This window comes from Polypterus senegalus, chromosome 1 (assembly GCF_016835505.1).
Source record: "Polypterus senegalus isolate Bchr_013 chromosome 1, ASM1683550v1, whole genome shotgun sequence".
Lineage (NCBI taxonomy): Eukaryota > Metazoa > Chordata > Cladistia > Polypteriformes > Polypteridae > Polypterus > Polypterus senegalus.
The window spans coordinates 282,339,682-282,360,620 of NC_053154.1; the positions used below are offsets into that span (position 1 = coordinate 282,339,682).

Below are 20,939 nucleotides of genomic sequence, written 5' to 3' on the forward strand. Positions count from 1 at the left end.
CACTCAGTAAGTGACAGTTCTTTGATCGATGGTGATCACCTCGATAGACATGTTAATGCGGGTACGGTTGGAATGATAAAGGAAATGGATACCTGAACAATGTAAAGTAAGTCTAAAATACCTACACAATAACTATAATCGTAATAAATGAACAATAAAACAGCGGAGAAGCCATGGATTAAATAAAAAGGCTGTAGTTATCAGCAGGGAGACGTGAATCCTGTGGCGAAGTAAGGAAGGGAATGAAGAGACTGGAGCGACAGACGGCCTTATATAGGCAGGCAGCCAAAAACGTGGGAGGCGTTGGGATGGGGGACCCAACGTCGCCCCACACGGTGACTGAGCTGCAGGCTATGGACATATATATGTACGTAAGTAGGATTCAGTTAGCGTTGGGAACCCGCGTTCCAAATTTCTTGAAGATGGGCCCATAAGTAACAAAGACTGTTGAAAAGTTCAATATGGCGGCCGACAGTGGCATCACACCTCCGAAATAAGTACCAAATTTCAGCCTTCTACCTACACGGGAATTTGGAGAATTAGTGACGTCGGAAAGTTCAATATGCTGGCTGACAGTGGCGTCATACCACCGAAATAAGTACGTACATTGGTTTCGGTTAGCGCAGGGAAGCCGCCTACCAAATTTCGTGAAGATGGGGCCATAAATAAGAAAGTTCAATATGGCAGACGTTGTTGACCATTATGACCGTTATGCGTAGAATTTCAAAATTAAACCTGCTTAACTTTTGTAAGTAAGCCGTAAGGAATGAGCCTTCCAAATTTCAGCCTTTTACCTACACGGGAAGTTGGAGAATTAGTGACGTTGGAAAGTTCAATATGGCGGCTGACAGTGGCGTCATACCACCGAAATAAGTATGTACATTGGTTTCGGTTAGCGCAGGGAAGCCGCCTACCAAATTTCGTGAAGATGGGGCCATGAATAAGAAAGTTCAACATGGCGGACGTTGTTGACCGTTATGCGAAGAATTTTGAAATGAAACCTGCTTAACTTTTGTAAGTAAACTGTAAGGAATGAGCCTGCGAAATTTCAGTCTTCTACCTACACGGCAAGTTGGAGAATTAGTGATGTTTGGAAAATTCAATATGGCGACCGACAGTGGCGTCATACCACCGAAATATGTACATACATCGATTTTGGTTAGCGCAGGGAAGCCACCTACCAAATTTCGTTAAGATGGGGTCAGCTTTCTACCTACACGGGAAGTTGGAAAATTAGTGACGTTCGAAAGTTCAATATGGCGGCCGACAGTGGCGTCATACCATCAAAATAAGTACGTACATCGGTTTCGGTTAGCGCAGGGAAGCCGCCTACCAAATTTTGTGAATAAGAAAGTTCAACATGGCGGACGTTGTCGACCATTATGACCGTTACGCGTAGAATTTCGAAATAAAACGTGCTTAACTTTTCTAAGTAAGCTGTAAGGAATAAGCCTGCCAAATTTCAGCCTTCTACATACACGGGAAGTTGGAGAATTAGTGATGAGTGAGTGAGTGAGTCAGTCAGTGAGGGCTTTGCCTTTTATTAGTATAGATTATGTGCGTGTGTATATATGTATTTAATATGCATATGTATATCTATATATATATATATATCTATATATATCTATACATATACACACACACGCACACATACATACATACATGCAATATATATATATTTGCAAGTACTTGTTTTTTAATATACTATACCTACATAAACAGTGTTGTTTAAGATACAATACCTCAGACAATATGAGTTACTGTAGCCATACGGCCAGTGTTTTAAGTATAGAAAGCGTCCTTGACTCTTCTTCATTCACTAGAAAATAAAGACCAACTGAGCAAGATGCCTGAAGTATTTAATTGTGTTATATATGCCTTAAAGACAAGGCAGCTGGGTGCCAGTAATATTCTATGCCACCTTCACTACCCTCTGCATGGCTTTACAATCTTAAGCTAAGCAGGTGCTGTATCAGGATGTTACGTAGTCAGTAAAGATGGACTCCACTGTGCACCTGTGGAAGTTTGTGAGAACAGATGGAAAACATTCCACAGCGGTACAGGTTGTTATAAAAAAAAAAAAAACAAACATTCCTTTATGTATGGAGTTTTTATATGGTATAAAATGCTATCACTTTAAAAAAAAAATCTTTTTGGAGGATGTATAAAGAAAACTAGTGACACTTTTACATATGAAATAGGCTCCTAAATATAAACTGTTGTGGTTGGATGAACATAGCTTACAGTTTGGTAGTTACAGCAATGAATAATAACTTTACTATTTAAATGCTCATTGTGCTCAGCAGTACTAAATAATTCATTAACTCTGACAATGTAATAAATACGTAAAAACATGAGATGGTTTGCAATTTTTTATTGTGATGAGGTTTGTTGATATTTGATACTTGATATGCAAAGTTTTATTTTAGTGTTTTTGTTTTTTTGAAAAAAATTCAGGTATAATTATTAATTCTCATAGTAGCAAAGAACAACACCACAACTTCACTTAGAAATCAGCTTTAAAGTGAAACTCAAACAATAATGACATTTTTATGCTTACTAGCCATTAGTCCAGTGAACATTTAGCACATTAGGACCCAAATCTGATCATCTGTCCATTTTGGGGTTGTAAGCATAAAATTACTAAATGGGAAGAAGGACATTTATTACACCAGTGGAAACAGAATTTTGTGATAATTTTGGTAACACTTTGAGAACCATTCCGTACCTCTCCTTAATTAGAAGGATATATCTATTACTTTTATTTCTATTAAAAAAGCATTTGTCGTGTACTGATTAAGGTACTGACTAGACAATGAAGCTAGAGCTTAAAAGTACAACCTATATGATAAAAAATAGAAAACACTATATCATAACCTTAAGAAAAGAAAAATCTGCTTCAGATAACAGATGCAGAAATCCATAATGCATGAACATTTCAGTTTAAACTTTGCAATGAAAGCCTAGGAGTTCCTAAACCATTTATTAAGCTGCCAGTGACATCTAATCAACCTCCTCTATATAGTTACTCCCAATGATTGAAAATGATGTTCGTCTTCCATTTAAAAGTATCTTTTTAGCATAATGAGCAACTGCTGTCATGCAAGGCACACCTCTCTGTATACAGATTCTTCTTCCTGAATGATTATCTAGACGTCATGCTGATTTGTGCACTTAAATGATAGATTTACCCATTCCACTTTGTGAGAAAAATAAAAACAAAAACAGACTTAAGCAGATAAGGAAATGATGAACCTTTGCCGCCGTTTTGTTTTATATATGTGATATGCATATAAAACTATTAGTGTTGTTGCTTTGCTGCAGGAAGCCACAGAAATAACATGCGTACATCATCTCAGTAAAGCACATAGAAAACTTACACTCTTAAAAATAAAATAAACAGATTAAGAAACTAGTTATTGATTGTTTCCATGAATGCATGTGGACAAACATTTAGGATAATTCAAGATAGTGTCCCTGTGCCACCAGATAATACATTCCTAACTAGCCCATCAAATGTTTTTAATTTTACATTTTACCTTATGAGATGCTCCAGGTCAGCTCCACGATCCCTATTGCATCCAGGAGCCTTTTAAACCCAAACTGTTGATACTTGTGAACCGAAATGAGCCAGGCAAATAAGGACACATACTTACAGCAAATTAAATATTCAAATTAAAGTGCAATGTAACAAAGTTTCTTCTAATTAATAAATAATCTCTCAAACTGGTGAAATCTGTGGAGATTAAAAAATTCCAATTCAATATATAATTCATAAAAAATGAGCTTTAAATCCAAAGACCTTCATTTTCTTCTTTTAAAAATATGAGCCCTAATGCTTCCTTCTAAAAACCTAGTGTCTCCTCCACTTATCCTGTCCAGATCTTGCAGCAAGAAGAGATGCCCACGAAAAGGCAAAGTCAACCTATAATTCCTGGCTCAGGTCCCCATTGCCAGGCCTGCTGCACATCTGAGGCACACATTCGTCTCCCCACGTAGACACTAGTCCTCCTCAGGAGACACCACATACTGGGCCCGCTCTTGTTCCCTAACATTGCTTAATAGGGGCGTCCATCTTCAGCCCCAGGCTCCTCACCCTGAGGCTAGTCCCCGACCGTCTGCTTTCATTCCTTTTCATATAGGCTCTCTTGATGCCGCCTTTCTTTCTCTCATTCTTTCACTTTAACCTCAATTCTTTCTCCTTTTTCTTCTTTCTGTTGTTCCTTTACATGTTATCTCTCCCCCATGTGCCTGTCTGCTGTGCAGTCTTCTTTATATTGCCTGATCAAGTAAACATGAGACCCTCCGACCATCATGAAGTGTGAATGCTGCATTTGGACATGAGTGCACAATCAGTAAAGCACCACAATCACCCCTCGCCGTACCGCCATCATGCGCCCAACCTGCACCCATTTTAAACCTGCATGCTCTCAGGACCTGATAATTTAAAACCCGTACAACACCACAGACCACTTATCACACCTTATTACTCAAAAATACTATCTTTTGAATTCAAAAAGATTTCTTGTAATCTTTTTACTCTAAAAATGTCACTTTACCATTTGTCCAGTTAGCAAACATATACTTGTTTAAAGCAGTCTTTCTCTTCCAATAAAAATGCTTAATGTGTACAGGAGTGATTTCACCCAATACAAATGTATATTCCAAGGATGAAAAGATTTAACTGTACAAAAATATGGTTACGTAACACATAAAGTAATAATAATTTGGGTGTTTGATAAGGACATGACACCTCACATTAAGCTTTTAATTTGGAAAAGTTTACATTATACTTACCTCATATTTTTTGCTATTATTTTATACATTTATATTATTTAATATGAAATGATTGCTGTTTAGGCTTTTGACTCCCAGTGTAAAACCATATGTTACTAATCCTACAAATACAAAGCAAAGGTGTAGAACTGTAACAAACACAACCATAGGTTCAGCTTCCACTGCTGTGTCTCTATACTATGTCACTTTAAAGAGTTCATTTAAGTTACAGTTACTTCCATTTTGTAAAACAAAGCAAACAGGCTGTACCATATCATACATACTAAGCATACTGGTATAGTGTTCATATCTGAAATGATCAAAATGGCTATGTAGAATGCATTACAAGAGGCGGCACTTATAAAAAAAAATGTATAAAGATCTTACCAACAGGCTTCTCACAGATTAAACCATCTGCCATTGCAGTGCATGGATTGGCCTTTAATCCTGCCACCTCTGCTCTTTCTAGGAAAGCACAGAATCCAGAATCATTTGGTTCACCAGGTAACCACTGCAATGTTGTGTTTGTAAATGGAGACATGTCCTCCCAGCCCCAGTAAGAAATATTGATTTTCCTCAGTCCAACCCAAGGTGTGATCCTCTAAACAAGCAAAAAAAAAAAAAAAACAAACAAAAAAGCAATTTTAGAAGTTGAACCAAAATACCTCAAAAGAGAAAGGAAACATGTTGTTCCAGAAGGATGTACAGGAGGCCCTTGACAATTTTTTTTTAATGATTAAATACACTATACTTTTCTAATTCAAATAGTGTAACTATAATGTCAATAAAGTGAAAACAATCAAAGTATAAAATCTATCCTGCAGTTTTACCTACTTTTTCATGAAACATAATCTCACTGCCAATACCATGAACATTGTCAAAATATATAAGAAAATCTAACCAGATATCAAACTATTGCTTTCAAAAACCTACACCAAGTCTGAAGAAATCGTTCAGACTATACTTAAGTTGTTCCAAGTGATGTCAAGTAGCAATGGATCATATCCTGGGATATACTGTACAGCCCAAAACATAAAAGCATTTCTGTTTCAAAACTGTTAAGAGTCATCCATTGTCTTATAAGCTGGTCTCTCTCTTTGACATTGAGTAATTCACTAATGTTACTTACTGTAGCACTTCTCATAACAGTTTTAACATATAAAGACACTTTAACGGTATAGCAAATGCTTGCATAGTCTTCCCATAAAATGTCTTGCTCACTGATTGAAAAAGGTGTTATACAAATAGATAAAATTTCCAGGTAGTAATTCAAAATATTTTAGCAAATCAGGTTTTTAAGAATGCTTCCATAATTTTCAGTAGTTTAAGAATACAAGCTCCAAGTGAGACACTACCTTCACAACATGCAAAAAACAAAATAAAGCTCTGCTTATGCTTCTAGAATCCTGAAAAATGTGTGAGATGCTCAAAAGTCTTTTTTCTTCCACTGAATGCACGATTACCATGAAGTATAAAGGGTGTACATCTGTTCACATTTATTACAAATGCAGATACAGAAAAGATATATAAGCCACATATGCAATGAGCAAGTGATACAAGAGGAAAATACAAAGAAATCCTCTCTCTTGTTGTAACACCACAGGAAGCTTTGAAAAAGAGAAGATAATGGCAGCAAATTGCAGCCAAGCCTATAGACAGACAACGGTCCATTCCAAAAAGTGCATTCAATATTTTAGATTTTAACACCTATTATGTACCAACCAGAACCAGTATTCATCAGACTATTTGTATGTAATAAGTCTTAAGGTTTAAGTTAAAATGAATTCAAAATCTGTGCCATCTCCACCCCTCACAGCAGTAAGCAATACAACACAGCAATAGATTTTTAAACTTTCATGCATTTTTGTGTCATAAGTCTAACAAACCATAGCTTCAAAAAGCCTGTCTTCCTCTCACTGCTCAACTCCATTACAGTCAATCCAAGCCCTAGTATTTTAGTATGAAACCCTGTATCACAATCTGCAGCTGCAGTGTCTACATGTCTGAACTCTGCAACCTTAGCTGTAGCACTGTAGGCTCATTTAAAAGAAAATCTCACCACTGAAATTTTCATGATTAGAATTTCAGATGAAAAGACAGGCAATGAAAGATTGGGCATAATTTCTTTAAGCCCATGTGGCGGAAGATGATAGCACATTCAGTGTGCCTTATACAAAGTAAATCAACAGGGACAGGCAGATAAAGACAGAATTTCTTTTAGAACTATACAATTTTGTTATACACTATGGGAATCAGTAGCCTACAGTATGCTGCAGAACTCCTTTTTTGTCAAAGCGGTGAATTATTTTCCAATTATGATTAAATCAGAGCTGTGCATCTAAGCTAATTACACTTTAAAGCTTAAGATTTCCCAAGGACCTTAATGTTTAAAGTCTTTAAATAGGAAGATAACATATTAATGCTAAAAACACGGATACTCTGTAAAAGGAAATCTGAAATGTTACTAACCTTTACCTTTTCGTTGGTGTTTTCATTGTTGGCATTTCCCAGAAAGAATATAAAAGCCCACCCTATATCTAATGACAGGGTAGTATTTACAGCAGTGGTGAGCAAATTCGGTCATGGAGGGCTGCAGAGGCTACAGGTATTTGTTCCAACACAGTTGGCTTAATTAGAAATCAATGCTTACCAACGGAAAATTTTATTTAATTTCATGACTTGCTAGTGTTTTAACTCTGCAATGTCAGGTAATTCTTAAATCACAGATTTTTTTTCCTTTATAAAGATATCATCAAAATGATCTGAAGGCTAAAACAGAGGAGTAATTTTTAGTTTTTCAATTTGTCTTCAGTTTCCATCTGAGTACTTTATTAAACTAAACAGTGCACAATGAATACACACGGGTGTAAATGGAAACAAGTTAGATGAAGAAGTGCTGGTTCCTTTGTCATCTGCATCTTATTGCTAATAAGGAGCCATAAAAACAGTGAATGCAGTTGTTTAAGACTAAATTAAGCAATTAACAGTTCAAAAATATTAACAAGTGAGACAACTATAATGAAGCAGAAAAATGTCACTTCAGAAAAAACTGTTTCATTGGCAATAAATGACTTCTCATGAAGCAACTGGGCTGGAACAAAAACTTGCAGCCAGTGTTGCCCTTCAGGACCAACATTGCTCACCCTGTTTTAAAGAGTTTCAGCTTTAAATAGCAAATCAATAAATGGAATTAATTAGTAGCAAAAATTATTAATTTAAGATAAGTGTTAGAATGAAAACCTGCAGCTACTGTGGCCCTCAAGGATTGGAGCTGGTCACCCGTAATTTACAGTAAGTAGAATTCACAGTAAAGAATATAGTGGCCAAACCTAAGACATATCTATAAAAGAATATATAAAATAACTTGACAGAAAGGACAACACAGTGCATAAAATAAGCAATGAAGGTTAATCTGTATTGTAAACATTTTCTAGCTTGAATATAGCTAGTATAAAAAAAACACTAATTGGCATGCTTTTATGTCAGCAAATTAATTCATATTGCCCTTATTTACCAATATTTAAAATATGTTTCTGTCGCATGCAAGTAATCCTGCTACTACAAACACATTCCTATATACAGTATTGTCAACACTGGGCATTACTTACTCCATAACTAAATGCATTAATGCAACAAACTTTCAGAAACAGAACAATTAAATCACAGAATTTTTTTAATACTACATGTAAAATTAAGGTCTACACTTTAGGAACACTATGTGATAGTATCTTCTTAAATACTTCCAAGTGGATACTTAAATGTTTGTGACTAAGCCCTGTGCCAAGAAACAGAACAAATACCCAGATTGAAATACAGTGTGCAGCACATCCTCAGAGGTTTTGGCAACAGTTGAATGTAAAATATATGTTGAAATATGAAAAAACAAACTGTGAATTAAAAAGTGAATTAGAAAAAGAAAATAGCATATCAACAATCTCCTGTTACAGAAAATCATTTCCTTCTGACCTGAAAAAATTCTCAGCTGCTGATTCAATATTAGTGAAGTTAGACAAGACAGTTGACTAAAGAAATGTGGGAAAGTTTATGAAGATTCCTTCAAATAACTCATAAAATATATTTTGGAGGATGTGAACTTTTAAACTTTCATGTGAAAATGTTGACTGTCACAAATACATTGTTATATATTTTGATTCTAATAATGTATGCTTATTCTAAAAGGCTGTTAAGATCTAAGACTAGGCGAGTTACATTCTCTAGAATAAGAGCATTAAACATGCATCATAAGGAGATCAAGTTGTGGTTGCTGTATGCAAGATACAAAAGTGACAGTAATATCATAGTATATATAATATACTGTATAGTGATCATTTTGTTACTTTTCTATGTACAGAAAAGCCAACTTGTCTGAAGAAGGGGCCTGAGTTGCCTCGAAAGCCTGCATATTGTAATCTTTTTAGTTAGCCAATAAAAGGTGTTATTTTGCTTGGCTTTTCTCTACATTCATAATGGCTAACACGGTACAACACCCTAGTATTACTTTTGTATGTTAATACAAAAAGTGGAATTAAAAATAAGTGCTGAAAAAAAAAAAAGCTTTCACATTACTAATTACTTTATTTAGAATAATCTCTTAACTTTAAGAAAAAGAAACAAAAACAATAATTTCTAAATCAGCCTCTCAGAGCAGAATCAAAGAGTACCAGTCAACGTTGGGGTCCACTTTCTTACACATCTGTACACATCAAGTTTCCTTCAAAATCTACACACAACCTCAAAAAGTAATTGTTACATCTCCATACACATTAATATGAGCACAACATTTTTTCTTCTTCTAAATCTGCTTATATGCTGCAAATATTATGATGCATTGTTCATCATGACTGCCTAGAGTTGTTTGAACCAGCACAAGGGGGTATTCATTGGAACATATTCCAGGCAGTATTTTTAAATGTTTGCCTCCTGGAGACTTGTCTTGCATGCTTAAGGGATCAAACCCACATCAACCATTTCCTCCATATTTAATCATGAACTGTGGGAAAGCAATTGTGCAACTCCAAACCAATGGATGATGTCCACTAGTCAAAATAATACAAATCTCAGGGTACCAAGTCACATACTGGATTTATGCATATTGCTTTTGCTATAATTCTGATAAATTTACATGGGTGTGTCAGAAGATTTAAATAAATTTATACAAGAATTCTCAAACATACTTAGCTAAAAACCATTACATTGGTAAAGATTAATAAACACATGTGGACAGAGGCTGTAATCTTTGGCAAAACTAATGAAGAAAAATATTTTACATACAAAACTTCATGGTTTTACTGTTTGATTCAAAGAGGAATCTATTTTAAGCCTCAAATTTTTATTTCAATTACCATGAAATGGCACAAGATTAATAATTAAAAATCATTATATTATAATTAAGGAGATTGTGATAACAGGAAAAGAAACTGGAGAAAATGTTTTTAATTCGAAAATACCTGTTATATCAAAATTAAGATTTGCCAAGCATTAAAGTAACTGTTGTGATAAAATTTTGAATTAAATGGGAATATAATTAAGGAGTCTATGCTTCCCTCAAAAGTAATATAATGGCTGCTGGGGCGGTGGTAAAAAATAAGTTGCAAATGGTATGAATGAAAAAATACAACTGATTAAATTAAAATTGACTGAATCAACCTTGGATTGTAAATTTTAAAAAAAATCCTGAATATTCCAAAAAGCAAAACTGGAATTTACTATGCACCGAATACTATGCTGAAACCATGTGAATGAAGTGATGTGCAGGCATACCCTGCTGTCGCATCCTGCCATTTCATAAATCCTCAGTTTCTCTCCGGGACTTGTTCTTTCAGCATTGTTTGCCTAGCGTCTCATTCATTTACTGTTCGTATTGTGTGCACCCTTTGTTTCTTTGAAAAAACGGCTACTGAAAAACAATCCCTCAAAGATGAAGAGGAAATGTAAAGTGCTGTCTCTCAAAGAGTAAATAAAAATATTAGATCCATTGAAAAGTGGCATATTACTTGCTGAAGTGGGCCATAAGGTCAGTATGAATGAATCATGTTTTCACACAATAAAGCAGAAAGAAGCTGTGTTGGCACAGTCTCTACAACAGCAAAAATGATCCTTACAAGAGCTCAAGAAACTCAAAGTAGGGAAAGACTACCTCCAGAGTATGTCTTAAATTGTGATGAAATTGACTTGTTCTAGGAGAGGATGCCCAATAATACCTACATTCATAACAGTGCCAAGTAGGCCCTGGGTTTCAAGGTCTGGAAAAATAGCCTTACTCTGCTGTGTGCTAATGTAGCAAGTCAGGATTCATCTTCTAAGCAAACAATCCCTGGGCCCTTAAAAAGAAAAACAAAAAATGCCTGCTCGGATCCAGACAACACAACAAGAAACTTTGGATGATGGCCATTTTGTTGATGAAATGGTTCTTCCAGTGCTTCATTTCTGAAGTGAAGAAATAGCTTGAAGAGAAGGGGCTGCCATTCAAGTTCCTCCTCTTAACTAACAAAGCTACCGGCCATCCCCAATCTCTCTTTGCTTCACCAATGAGAACATGGAAGCGATATTCCTGTGATCTAACACCACATCCCTACTGCAGCAACCTGATCAAGTCATTACCAAATCCATTAAGGTAACTTATACCCACCTTACCTCCAGAAGGATTTGTGCTCACCTTGATGCTAACCCTGAATGTAGCATCATGGATTTATGGAAGAGCTACACAATTGCAAATTTCAAATTTGGAATTTCATTCTTGAACCTTCATCATCTCAACTTCAGTCTTACATCAAACGAATTTCTCTAAGAAATTTCGTTCTGGCTTTTAGACCACACAAAATGGCTTTTAGACTGCACAAAAATTACATTTATATCAATTTACTTTTATATGGCACAGTTCCCATCAGATTGCTGTATATACAGTACATACAGTATACACGCAATACTGTTAATACAAAATACTAAGAATAAGTACATACAAACATACATTTATGATTTAAGCACATACACATTATTATTTTGCTTTTTTACAAAATAACTAATGTTAAGTAACTAAATCTTAGTGTAATACAAAGTATTTTAAGAAACATAAGCCAAATTAAGACCAGATGGCAACACGGGAGACAAAAAACAATAGTTGTTTATAGAAGTCCCGATAAAAATAAACCCATGGGGGCTATATGTCCTGGCAAACAAGCAAGCTTAAGTCTACTCAGTCAAAGTCAAGTGGCTACCCAGCTCAGGATATATATTGCATAGAATGTTGATGGATAGAGACTGGACTTATGCTGTTAATTGTACACTAATATTCTTGGATGAATAACATGCTACAAACATTAGGTTTATAGAATTGCATGCATTTATTTACACAACTGACTGAATTTGGTATTCATAAGGATTTGGACAATTCAGTTAAAAACTACAACTTTTGCTTTTGACACAAGTAGTATGAAATTCAAATAAAAAGAATATGATGAAAAAAGTGTCACATTTTTACTTCTCCAAATCCTACACATTTTTATCCTTTAATCTTACAAAACATTTCAGTAGAGTATAATTATTGACACAAATTAACTTAAGATAAATTAAAGTTGTATTAATTTGGCAGTTGGTTACATGTCGTTTGATTTCATTAACCATAGCCAAGCCTGCAATCCAGTCACCAAACACTTAGCTTTTGGCACAATATCTGTATTATGTGCTGACAGTGTTTAACTGATCAATGCATTAGAAACTAATTAATAGTTAAATACTTATTTTAGAGGGTGGCGCAGTGGTAGCGCTGCTGCCTCTCAGTAAGGAGACCTGGGTTCGCTTCCTGGGTGGAGTTTGCATGTTCTCCCCACATCTGAGTGGGTTTCCTCCAGGTGCTCTGGTTTCCTCCAACAGTACAAAGACATGCTGGTTAGGTGCATTGGCGATCCTAATTGCCCTGCCTGGGATTTGTTCGTGCCTTGCGCCCTGTGCTGGCTGGGATTGCCTCCAGCAGACCCCCATGACCCTGTGTTAGGATACAGCAGGTTGGATAATGACTGACTGACTTATTTTAGAATTGGTGGTGGGGATCAATTTGGCATCACAAAAACATGCATGTCAAATGTATGTGTGACAAAGTATGCCACACTAAGGTTGAGCCATGCAATTTGCTTGCACTGGTGCTATGCAATGCAGGTCTGCCTTAGTGTTAATCCAAAAATTATCTGGAGTCTCTAAATGGAATGGAATGAATGTGTGTGTTAGCATAGCATTAAATGGAATGACATCCCATCCGAGACTGGTTTGTGCATTTCATCCAGCTTTGCCAGGACAGTCAACTGTTCTAACAAACCCGAAAAGGACTAACTTACTTTTAAAGCGAGTAAAGAAAAATGTATTCTTTGGTAATATCTACATATAAAATAAGTATTATAAGCACATGAGAAAAGTAGACACTATATTTTACTAAGCATTAAGATACGAGTTAGGATTGAAAAGGCTTATGCCTACATATTTTTTTATTATTCTGTATGAGCTAGAAACCAACAATAGACCATTAAGCCAAAGATTAGACGTGCAAGAGAGCAGGAGAAAGATGGGCCCCTCGCTTACAGAGGGAATGTGAACTCTTTGGTTGTAAATAATGGTGGCAAGCGTTGAGCTAGTGGAGAGTAAGGATAGACCTTATCAAACAAAAATGATGGGCAGAGACGGGTTTGACACCCCTCTCGTGAAGAAATATTAGTAGAATTAATTAGAGGCAAGATTAGAGCAGTGAAATGATAGGAGTCAGATGAGGATGAATAATGTTTTGTATGATAAGAATTATAATAAATGTAAGATGCCTACGGCTCAAGGCTCAGGTCATCTGAACTGAGTCTGCATGTGTGCCGTACAATAAAAAGATTGATTCAGCTGTCAGTACTTAGTCTCCAAGTGCCTTCATTGAGGCTAAGGATGCCTGTACCAGTCTGCTTCAACACAAGCTGCATTTACAGCTGTTTCCTTTAAGCTATCTATTGTTAGTCTTGAGTATTGTCTCTGTACTCCAATCAGCATTTCTTTACTAAGCCATCAGAGTTTACACTTCTTTACAGCCATTGTCATAGTCATATAAGCGCATAAATTTTCTATGTTCAAAAAGAACACAGAAACAGATAAAGTGCAAGCGTCCATAGAGGGGGGAAATGTAAAGGTCACTACTAATAAAAATATCTGATACACTAAAGGAGGTAGTTGCTACTGATTGCAGTTTAACTTAATGAAGGAAGCAAAATTGGGGATGGAAAGTAGGTTAAGTAGTGAGTCTTGGTTTAAAATAATTTAAGTCCTCTATCTGCACAAATTAAAAAGCTTAAGACAGTAGTAGAACCAAGAGTTTTTAGGCAGATTTAATTCTTTTTGACAGCCACAAAATCAGCACAAGCAAAAAACAAACATTCCGTTCATCTTAGGGATTGTAGAAGCTGTAATGTATAAGAAGAGACGCTTTATATAGCACCCCTCCACCATCAGCTTATATCGTTTGCCAGTTTTCAGAGTGTCACCTGAAAGAAGACCTCAGATATAGGATAATCCATGTTTGTTTCTGTGTTCTATGACTAATGTTAATCCATGTTTGTTTCTGTGTTCTTGGACTTACTGTATATTAATCCATGTTCATTTCTATGCTCTTAGTGCTTTAAGCAAGGGGGAAAGAATTGAAGCAAAAACTGACAATGACAACTGGTGTTTGTAACTGGATGACTGATGGTACATCAGTGTCCTCAGTGGTCATTCATTATAAAGGATGCAATAAAATGAATAATATATTACACTGATATCAGGTCCTGATGAATGGCACAATAAATTTTGCTTACATTTTGATCCAGATATAATAAGAGTGATGAAGAACTGCAATAAAAGTATTCGGCAACAAATTAGCAGAAAGCTTCTTTTCCAGCAGTGCACATTTTCTTTGGAGATACAAGGGATCTTTAACTCTGAATTACACATTTAACTTTACCCATTACATTGAAGTGTTTAATATACCAAAAGTGTTTTAACTAAGCTGTAATATCAATTGGTACATATCAAAAAGTACATTATTTTGTAAGGAAAGTTAAAAAGAATAATCAATTTTGATAGGCACAGAAGTGTAATATTAAATGGTATACATCATGGGCAGCACATTATACACTATATTGCCAAAAGTATTGGGACACTTGCCATTACATACACATGAACTTTAATGACATACCATTCTTAATACATAGGCTTTAATATGGAGTTGGCCCACCCTTTATAGCTATAACAGCTTCAGCTCTTTTGGGAAGGCTTTTCACAAGGTTTAGGGGTGTGTTTATAGGAATTTCTGACCATTCTTCCTGGATAGTATTTGTGAGGTCAGGCACTGATGTTGGATGAGAAGGCCTGGCTCACAGTCTCCACTCTAATTTATCCCAAAGGTGTTCTGTCAGGTTGAGGTCAGGGCTCTGTGCAGGCCAGTCAAGTTCATCCACACCAAACTCACTCAACCATTTCTTTATAGACCTTGCATTGTGCAGTTGTGCGCAGTAATGTTGGAACAGGAAGGGGTCATCTCCAAACTGTTCCCACAAAGTTGGGAGCATGAAATTCTCCAAAATGGCTTTGTACGCTGAAGCATTAAGAGTTCCTTTCACTGGAACTAAGGGGCCGAGCCAAACCCCTGAAAAACAACCCCAAACCATAATCCCCCCTACACCAAACTTCATACAATTCAGTCACACAAGTACCATTTTCCTGGCAACAGTCAAACCCAGACTCGTCCTTCAGATTGCGTGATTCATCACTCCAGAGGACACGTCTGCACTGCTCTAGAGTCCAGTGGTGGTGTGCTTTACATCACTGCATTCAACGCTTTGAATTGCATTTGGTGTTGTAAGACTTGCAGCTGCTCAGCCAAGGAAGCCTATTCCATGAAGCTCTCTCTCTACAAACTATTCTTGAACTTTTGGAGGTCTATAGCTATTGACACTGCAGAAAGCTGGCAACTTCTGCACACTGTGCACCTCACCATGCGCTGTCCCCGCTCTGTGATTTTACGTGGCCTTTCACTTTGTGGCTGAGGTGCTGTTGTTCCCAATTGCTTCAGCTTTGTTATAATACCACTAACAGCTGACCGTGGAATATATAGTAGCGAGGAAATTTCAAGAATGGACTTATTGCACATGTGGCATCCTATCACGGTACCATGCTTGAATTCACTGAGCTCCTGAGAGTGACCCATTCTTTCACAAATGATTGTAGAAGCAGTCTGCATCCCTAGGTGCTTGATTTTATGCACCTGTAGCCATGAAACACCTGAATTCAATGATTTGGAGGGGGTCCCAATTTGGCAATATAGTATATAATGCTACTTGAGACATGGTACATTTTTGTAGCTGCCATATGCTCACTAGGTATGAGACAATACATTTAATCCACATACAATGCTAACTACAATGATACAGGCTTTATAACACAGTCCTACACTATATACCCATAACAATGAACAAAATAATAATGACATTATTATTTAGAAAAAATGAAAACAGTTATCTTTAAAACAATTAAACACATAAAATGTGCCTTACAAACAATAAAAATATATCTTCAACACAATTCTTCACTGCCTCTGTTTGTATTCCCCACCCCAATGTTTTACTGCATTTTGCAATTACAAAATTTAATTCAAAATGAAACTCATCCTGCACAGTTCTCTAAACACTTTGGCATATTCAAGGTTTCTTTAGCAAGCTAAAAGATGTCTGCACTTTTAACTAAGCATGGGTGTTGCAAACAGGTGTGTAAATTTGAACATGAGACTGACACATTTAATTCCATAAATTGACAAAATTCTACCAAATTAAATAATCAATATATAAACAGTTAAGTATGACAAAAATCAGAAAAATGAGCAATAATATAATGGACTGACATGAATCTTGCAAAAGTCTACGCGCAGATTTGATTTTTTGAATGTTTGTGATGAGACAAAGTGTGCATTATAAAAATATTTTCATTTTAAAAGTCCTCAAAGTTCAAAAAAAATATTCAAATAAGGAACTGAATGAGTGTTTATGGATTCAGTGGGTTAGAAAATGGATGGATGGATGAGTGTTTATTTTGCAAGGTTCATAATTTACTCATAATTTATTTTATTATTGTTTAGTAATTTTAAACAAATTGCATTGCATGAAAATGGTATCTCATAGTGCCACCTGATGCAATTGCCTTGCTGCTTGACCCCTTGCTCTGGTATACATTGTACAAAGCATGCTTAAATATAGCAAATATAAATCTGATATGTAATCTATCTATAGAAATAAAGGTGGGAATGCACATCATGCAAATCTAAAAATACTTTTAAATGTGTAGCACTTGCTTAAAATGCTCTTACCTGTACAGTGTATTTTTGCAGTTCATCCAGGACAAATTCCACCTCTTTAGATGATGTCAAAGAGGCAAGGTTGCCACTAAGGTTATAACAATACAACTTCGCATTATCATAACTCTCTCTGCTTGAATTAATTCTCAGGCAGGCATCCCCAACGTGATTCCATCCTTCCCCACAGAGATGCGCTACAAAAAAAAAAGAAGTTGTTGGAACAGAAATCCAATGTAAACCACAAAGTGGCTACAATGCAAACTAATTTTAAACATTCCAAGAAAAATTACACCATAGATTAACCCTTAAAAAGTGCATCATATGGACTTAAACAACAAACCATCTGGTGTAGAATAATTTCCATGCACTGTTATTCATTTTCGCAGTATAGAGAAAGCTGAGCTGAAGCCAAGAGAAGCATAGGCCTGGTATCTTTTTTCCTTAAAAATGTACAGTAGTTGTTAGAAATCCTAATTTCAGTTACTTAAAGGTACCAGCTAGTCACCCAGAAATCGCAGGTTCAACCATGACTTACCACATACCATTAAATCCAAGAAAGTTCTTAAACCTGCCAGCATTTTTTATGCTAGAAAGAACATAATGTGAACCATAGCAAGTGATTAAAAATAAAGCCTAATTAACTGCTCTTAATAGATCATCTGTTTCTGCTTGCGACAAGGCATAAATAACACATTTTCAAACACCAAAATAAATCAAGAAAATAATAACAGACATGTAGAAAAAAAAACATAAAAATAAGGAGAGGCTAATGACAGATAAAAAGACAGATGTACTACATAAGATGGTGCCTTTGACTAGTTAACAGATAACATGACAGGACAGACATTTTACTAAAGTGTAAAAGAGAAACAATTTTCAGCCAACACCTATGTTACTCTTTATAACATTTGTATAAGAAGCCAATTACCTTTCTTGAAATACTTGATGCTCCAAAACCTTGTTAAACTACTCTCTGGTAATACATATTTATTTTTTAGTCCCCTTAGTTTTGGCTACACTACTAACCACAACATTTATAATGAGACTGAACATCTACCTTCTTTCCACATTACTTCCCTGAAACTGATTCCTTTATGCAGAAATGTGCTCTTACTGATACTACTGTGTGGCATCGACTTCAATTTCAAATTATTTCCACTGTACTTTTCCCTGTTTGTGAAGTTCTGTATTTTCTGTATTAGTGTAGTACCTGTCAATAGTGCATTTATATTTTTATTCATAACTATTTAAAATATATTCTATTAATATCTGTTTAAGTCTGTATCTACAGTATATTGCAGTACTGCACAGGAATTATGTCTGCTTGTTAGAAGAAAAAGAAAAAAGAAAAAAAAAAAAAAAGAGAGTTTGACTAAATAATTCAATCTGTTCAGAGTTATCAAAAATTCCTGCCAATAACATGCAGTTGAACTCTAAAACAAAATGTCTTTCTAAACCCATATTATGCACCATGCTGAAATTTCCACAGATCCGGCTGTCTTCATTTCTAAAATTTTCTAACTTCTTTAAGAACTTATTTTGCTCTCTTTCTCAGGGGTGGGGGTTGATTTGTTTTCAATCCTATAATCCTAAAAAAAAAGAACTGTGAAAAGATTATCTTCATACCATAGGGTCTGTTACCAGACAAATACACTTAATCTGTCAGTCAAAGGCAGAAAACTACAATGTTATAGGTGGAAAGAAAATAAGGTAGTCCATCCAAATTTTAAATATTACCAGATTCAGTGTAGTAGCTATTTAATTTTTTTTTTTTTTGAAGAACACTAGGAGGTCTTATACTATGTAAAATGCTGTTTGAGTGTTAATAGTTTTAAAGGCGTTTCACATTTTCTATCATGCAGTTTTCATCCTTAAAAGGGTCAACCAACCACATAAACACATTGTATATTATAATATTGATAAAATGATTTTAGAAAACCATAGGGAAAGCAACAAACACCCTTAATAACTTGAGGAATTCTCACACAAAGATATGTGCTATGTTTAAATCAAGTGTGTCCTGAGAATGTAAACACTACAGTCCCACATTTTACAAGTCTGCAACGTTTAAATTATATTTAGAAAAGTCTGAGAAAGAATAAATTCATTATAATTAGAATCATAGGCAGTTATCATAAAATATTCCAACTTCTAAATATTTAATTCCCATGGTTAGCGACAGAATCACACAGGTTTGAAATTACACAGCTAGTGGAAACAAAATTGAAAAAATAAATATACATTTTACATGTTTACTTTTGTTCTTTTAAAAGCATGTTGTTTTATGCTTAACCCAGCAACAAAGTATCCAAATACCATATTGCATAAGAGAATGCGCCTGTTAATGATGCATGCACACCCAAATCAATTTAAAGGCACTAATTCACCTATTGCCCTTAGATTAAATATAGTATATATTCATTTCAAAAAAAAAATCATCTTATACATAAATACATAACATACCGGGCAAGGCATGGCATTCAGGCTGCCGCTGTTCCCACTGACAGTTCAAGTTTAAAGAGCAGCTCTTACAACTTGTCAGCTTGCTACAGATCTGTTCATTCCTTACATGGCACTTGGTGTAATTTTTTACAGACTGAAAATATAAAAATGACAAGATCAATTAAATATTCCTTAAATGCCTCCAAAATTATTAAGTATATATGTATTTAATGATTTAGACGTCTGATTAAGATGATGTGGATAGATAATTAAAAAACACAATTTATTTTAAAAAGCAACAGTAAAAAATTAGGAAAATGCATTTTTAGAATCTAAATGTTATCATTTCTTTAAACATATTTCAGTCCTTGACAGACCATATACACCTACTTTTTCCATCCAATTTATATAATAATTACCACATTACATCAGGCTTATAAGCTCATAGCTGTTTTAAACATTTAAAGTTGTGAACGTCCGACAACTAACTGTAGATATGTAATCTAAAGAATGTAAAGAGTTACAGCTCAAGAGATGGTTAGATAATACATGATTGATTGAAGTCCTTACGAAATAAGTTTACTAATATTGTAGTAAACCATCATATTAAATAAGGAAAAGGGTTCTTTATTTAAACCTAATATGGCAAATTCTAATTGAAATGAATACCAAATCATTCTTTCTGAACATTTTTATAGAGAAACATATTTTAAGAATGTTACGTAAAACAAGAATGCCTAATACACATCCTGTTTTCCATTTCTTTTTAGCAACAGGTTTACATTAAGGCTTAGAAAAAAAGGAAATAGTTTTTCCTTTTTTACATACTTAAAGACTAGGTTAAAAAAGAAATCTAAAATGTTTATATTTTATATAGAGTTATAATAACAAAGAATTTACATTTAACATCCACAATATACACTTCACAGGCTTAGAGTTTCATTAAAGCAGATGGGCAACCTTTTTTTCTGCACATACAGATAAGTTCAAAGCTGTACTATTGTTACTTTTTTCTTGTAGCTTCAATAGCTGGTGTTATCTGTGTGTGTGTGTGTATATCATACATACATAAATAATAGATTAAGGAGAGAAAGAAAATATAATGTGGACTGTGGACTGACTTTTGGAAATTCAGATGGTTAAACACAACCCACTAAGATACAAAAAGATGGCACTCTTACACAATGACAAAATGACCTGTGGTCTTAAATGAGATCCTGCGTTGGGTGTTACAAAAGTGTGTGCACAATGATGTCCTCCCTTTATCCCCAACAACAATCCTGCTGTCTGTTGGAAATTGTAGGGTGAAGGCTGTTATGACACTTTGTACTAAACTAAAGTAAAGTGAGCCCTTATGACTTTTATGCTTGAAAAA

At 35.2% G+C, this 20,939-nt stretch overlaps 1 protein-coding gene across 1 annotated transcript in view; it reads right to left on the minus strand.

The window, feature by feature from the left end:
* The window catches only part of atrnl1b (attractin-like 1b), a 1,075,952-nt gene that overhangs the window by 742,440 nt on the left and 312,573 nt on the right, over nucleotides 1-20,939 (minus strand). The window contains exons 14-16 of the mRNA XM_039775615.1: nucleotides 19,586-19,718; nucleotides 17,135-17,316; nucleotides 5,164-5,377 (exon numbers count right to left, since the gene is read on the minus strand). Coding sequence (XP_039631549.1) covers nucleotides 5,164-5,377; nucleotides 17,135-17,316; nucleotides 19,586-19,718 — 529 coding nt within the window. The remainder of the gene's footprint in view (nucleotides 1-5,163; nucleotides 5,378-17,134; nucleotides 17,317-19,585; nucleotides 19,719-20,939) is intronic.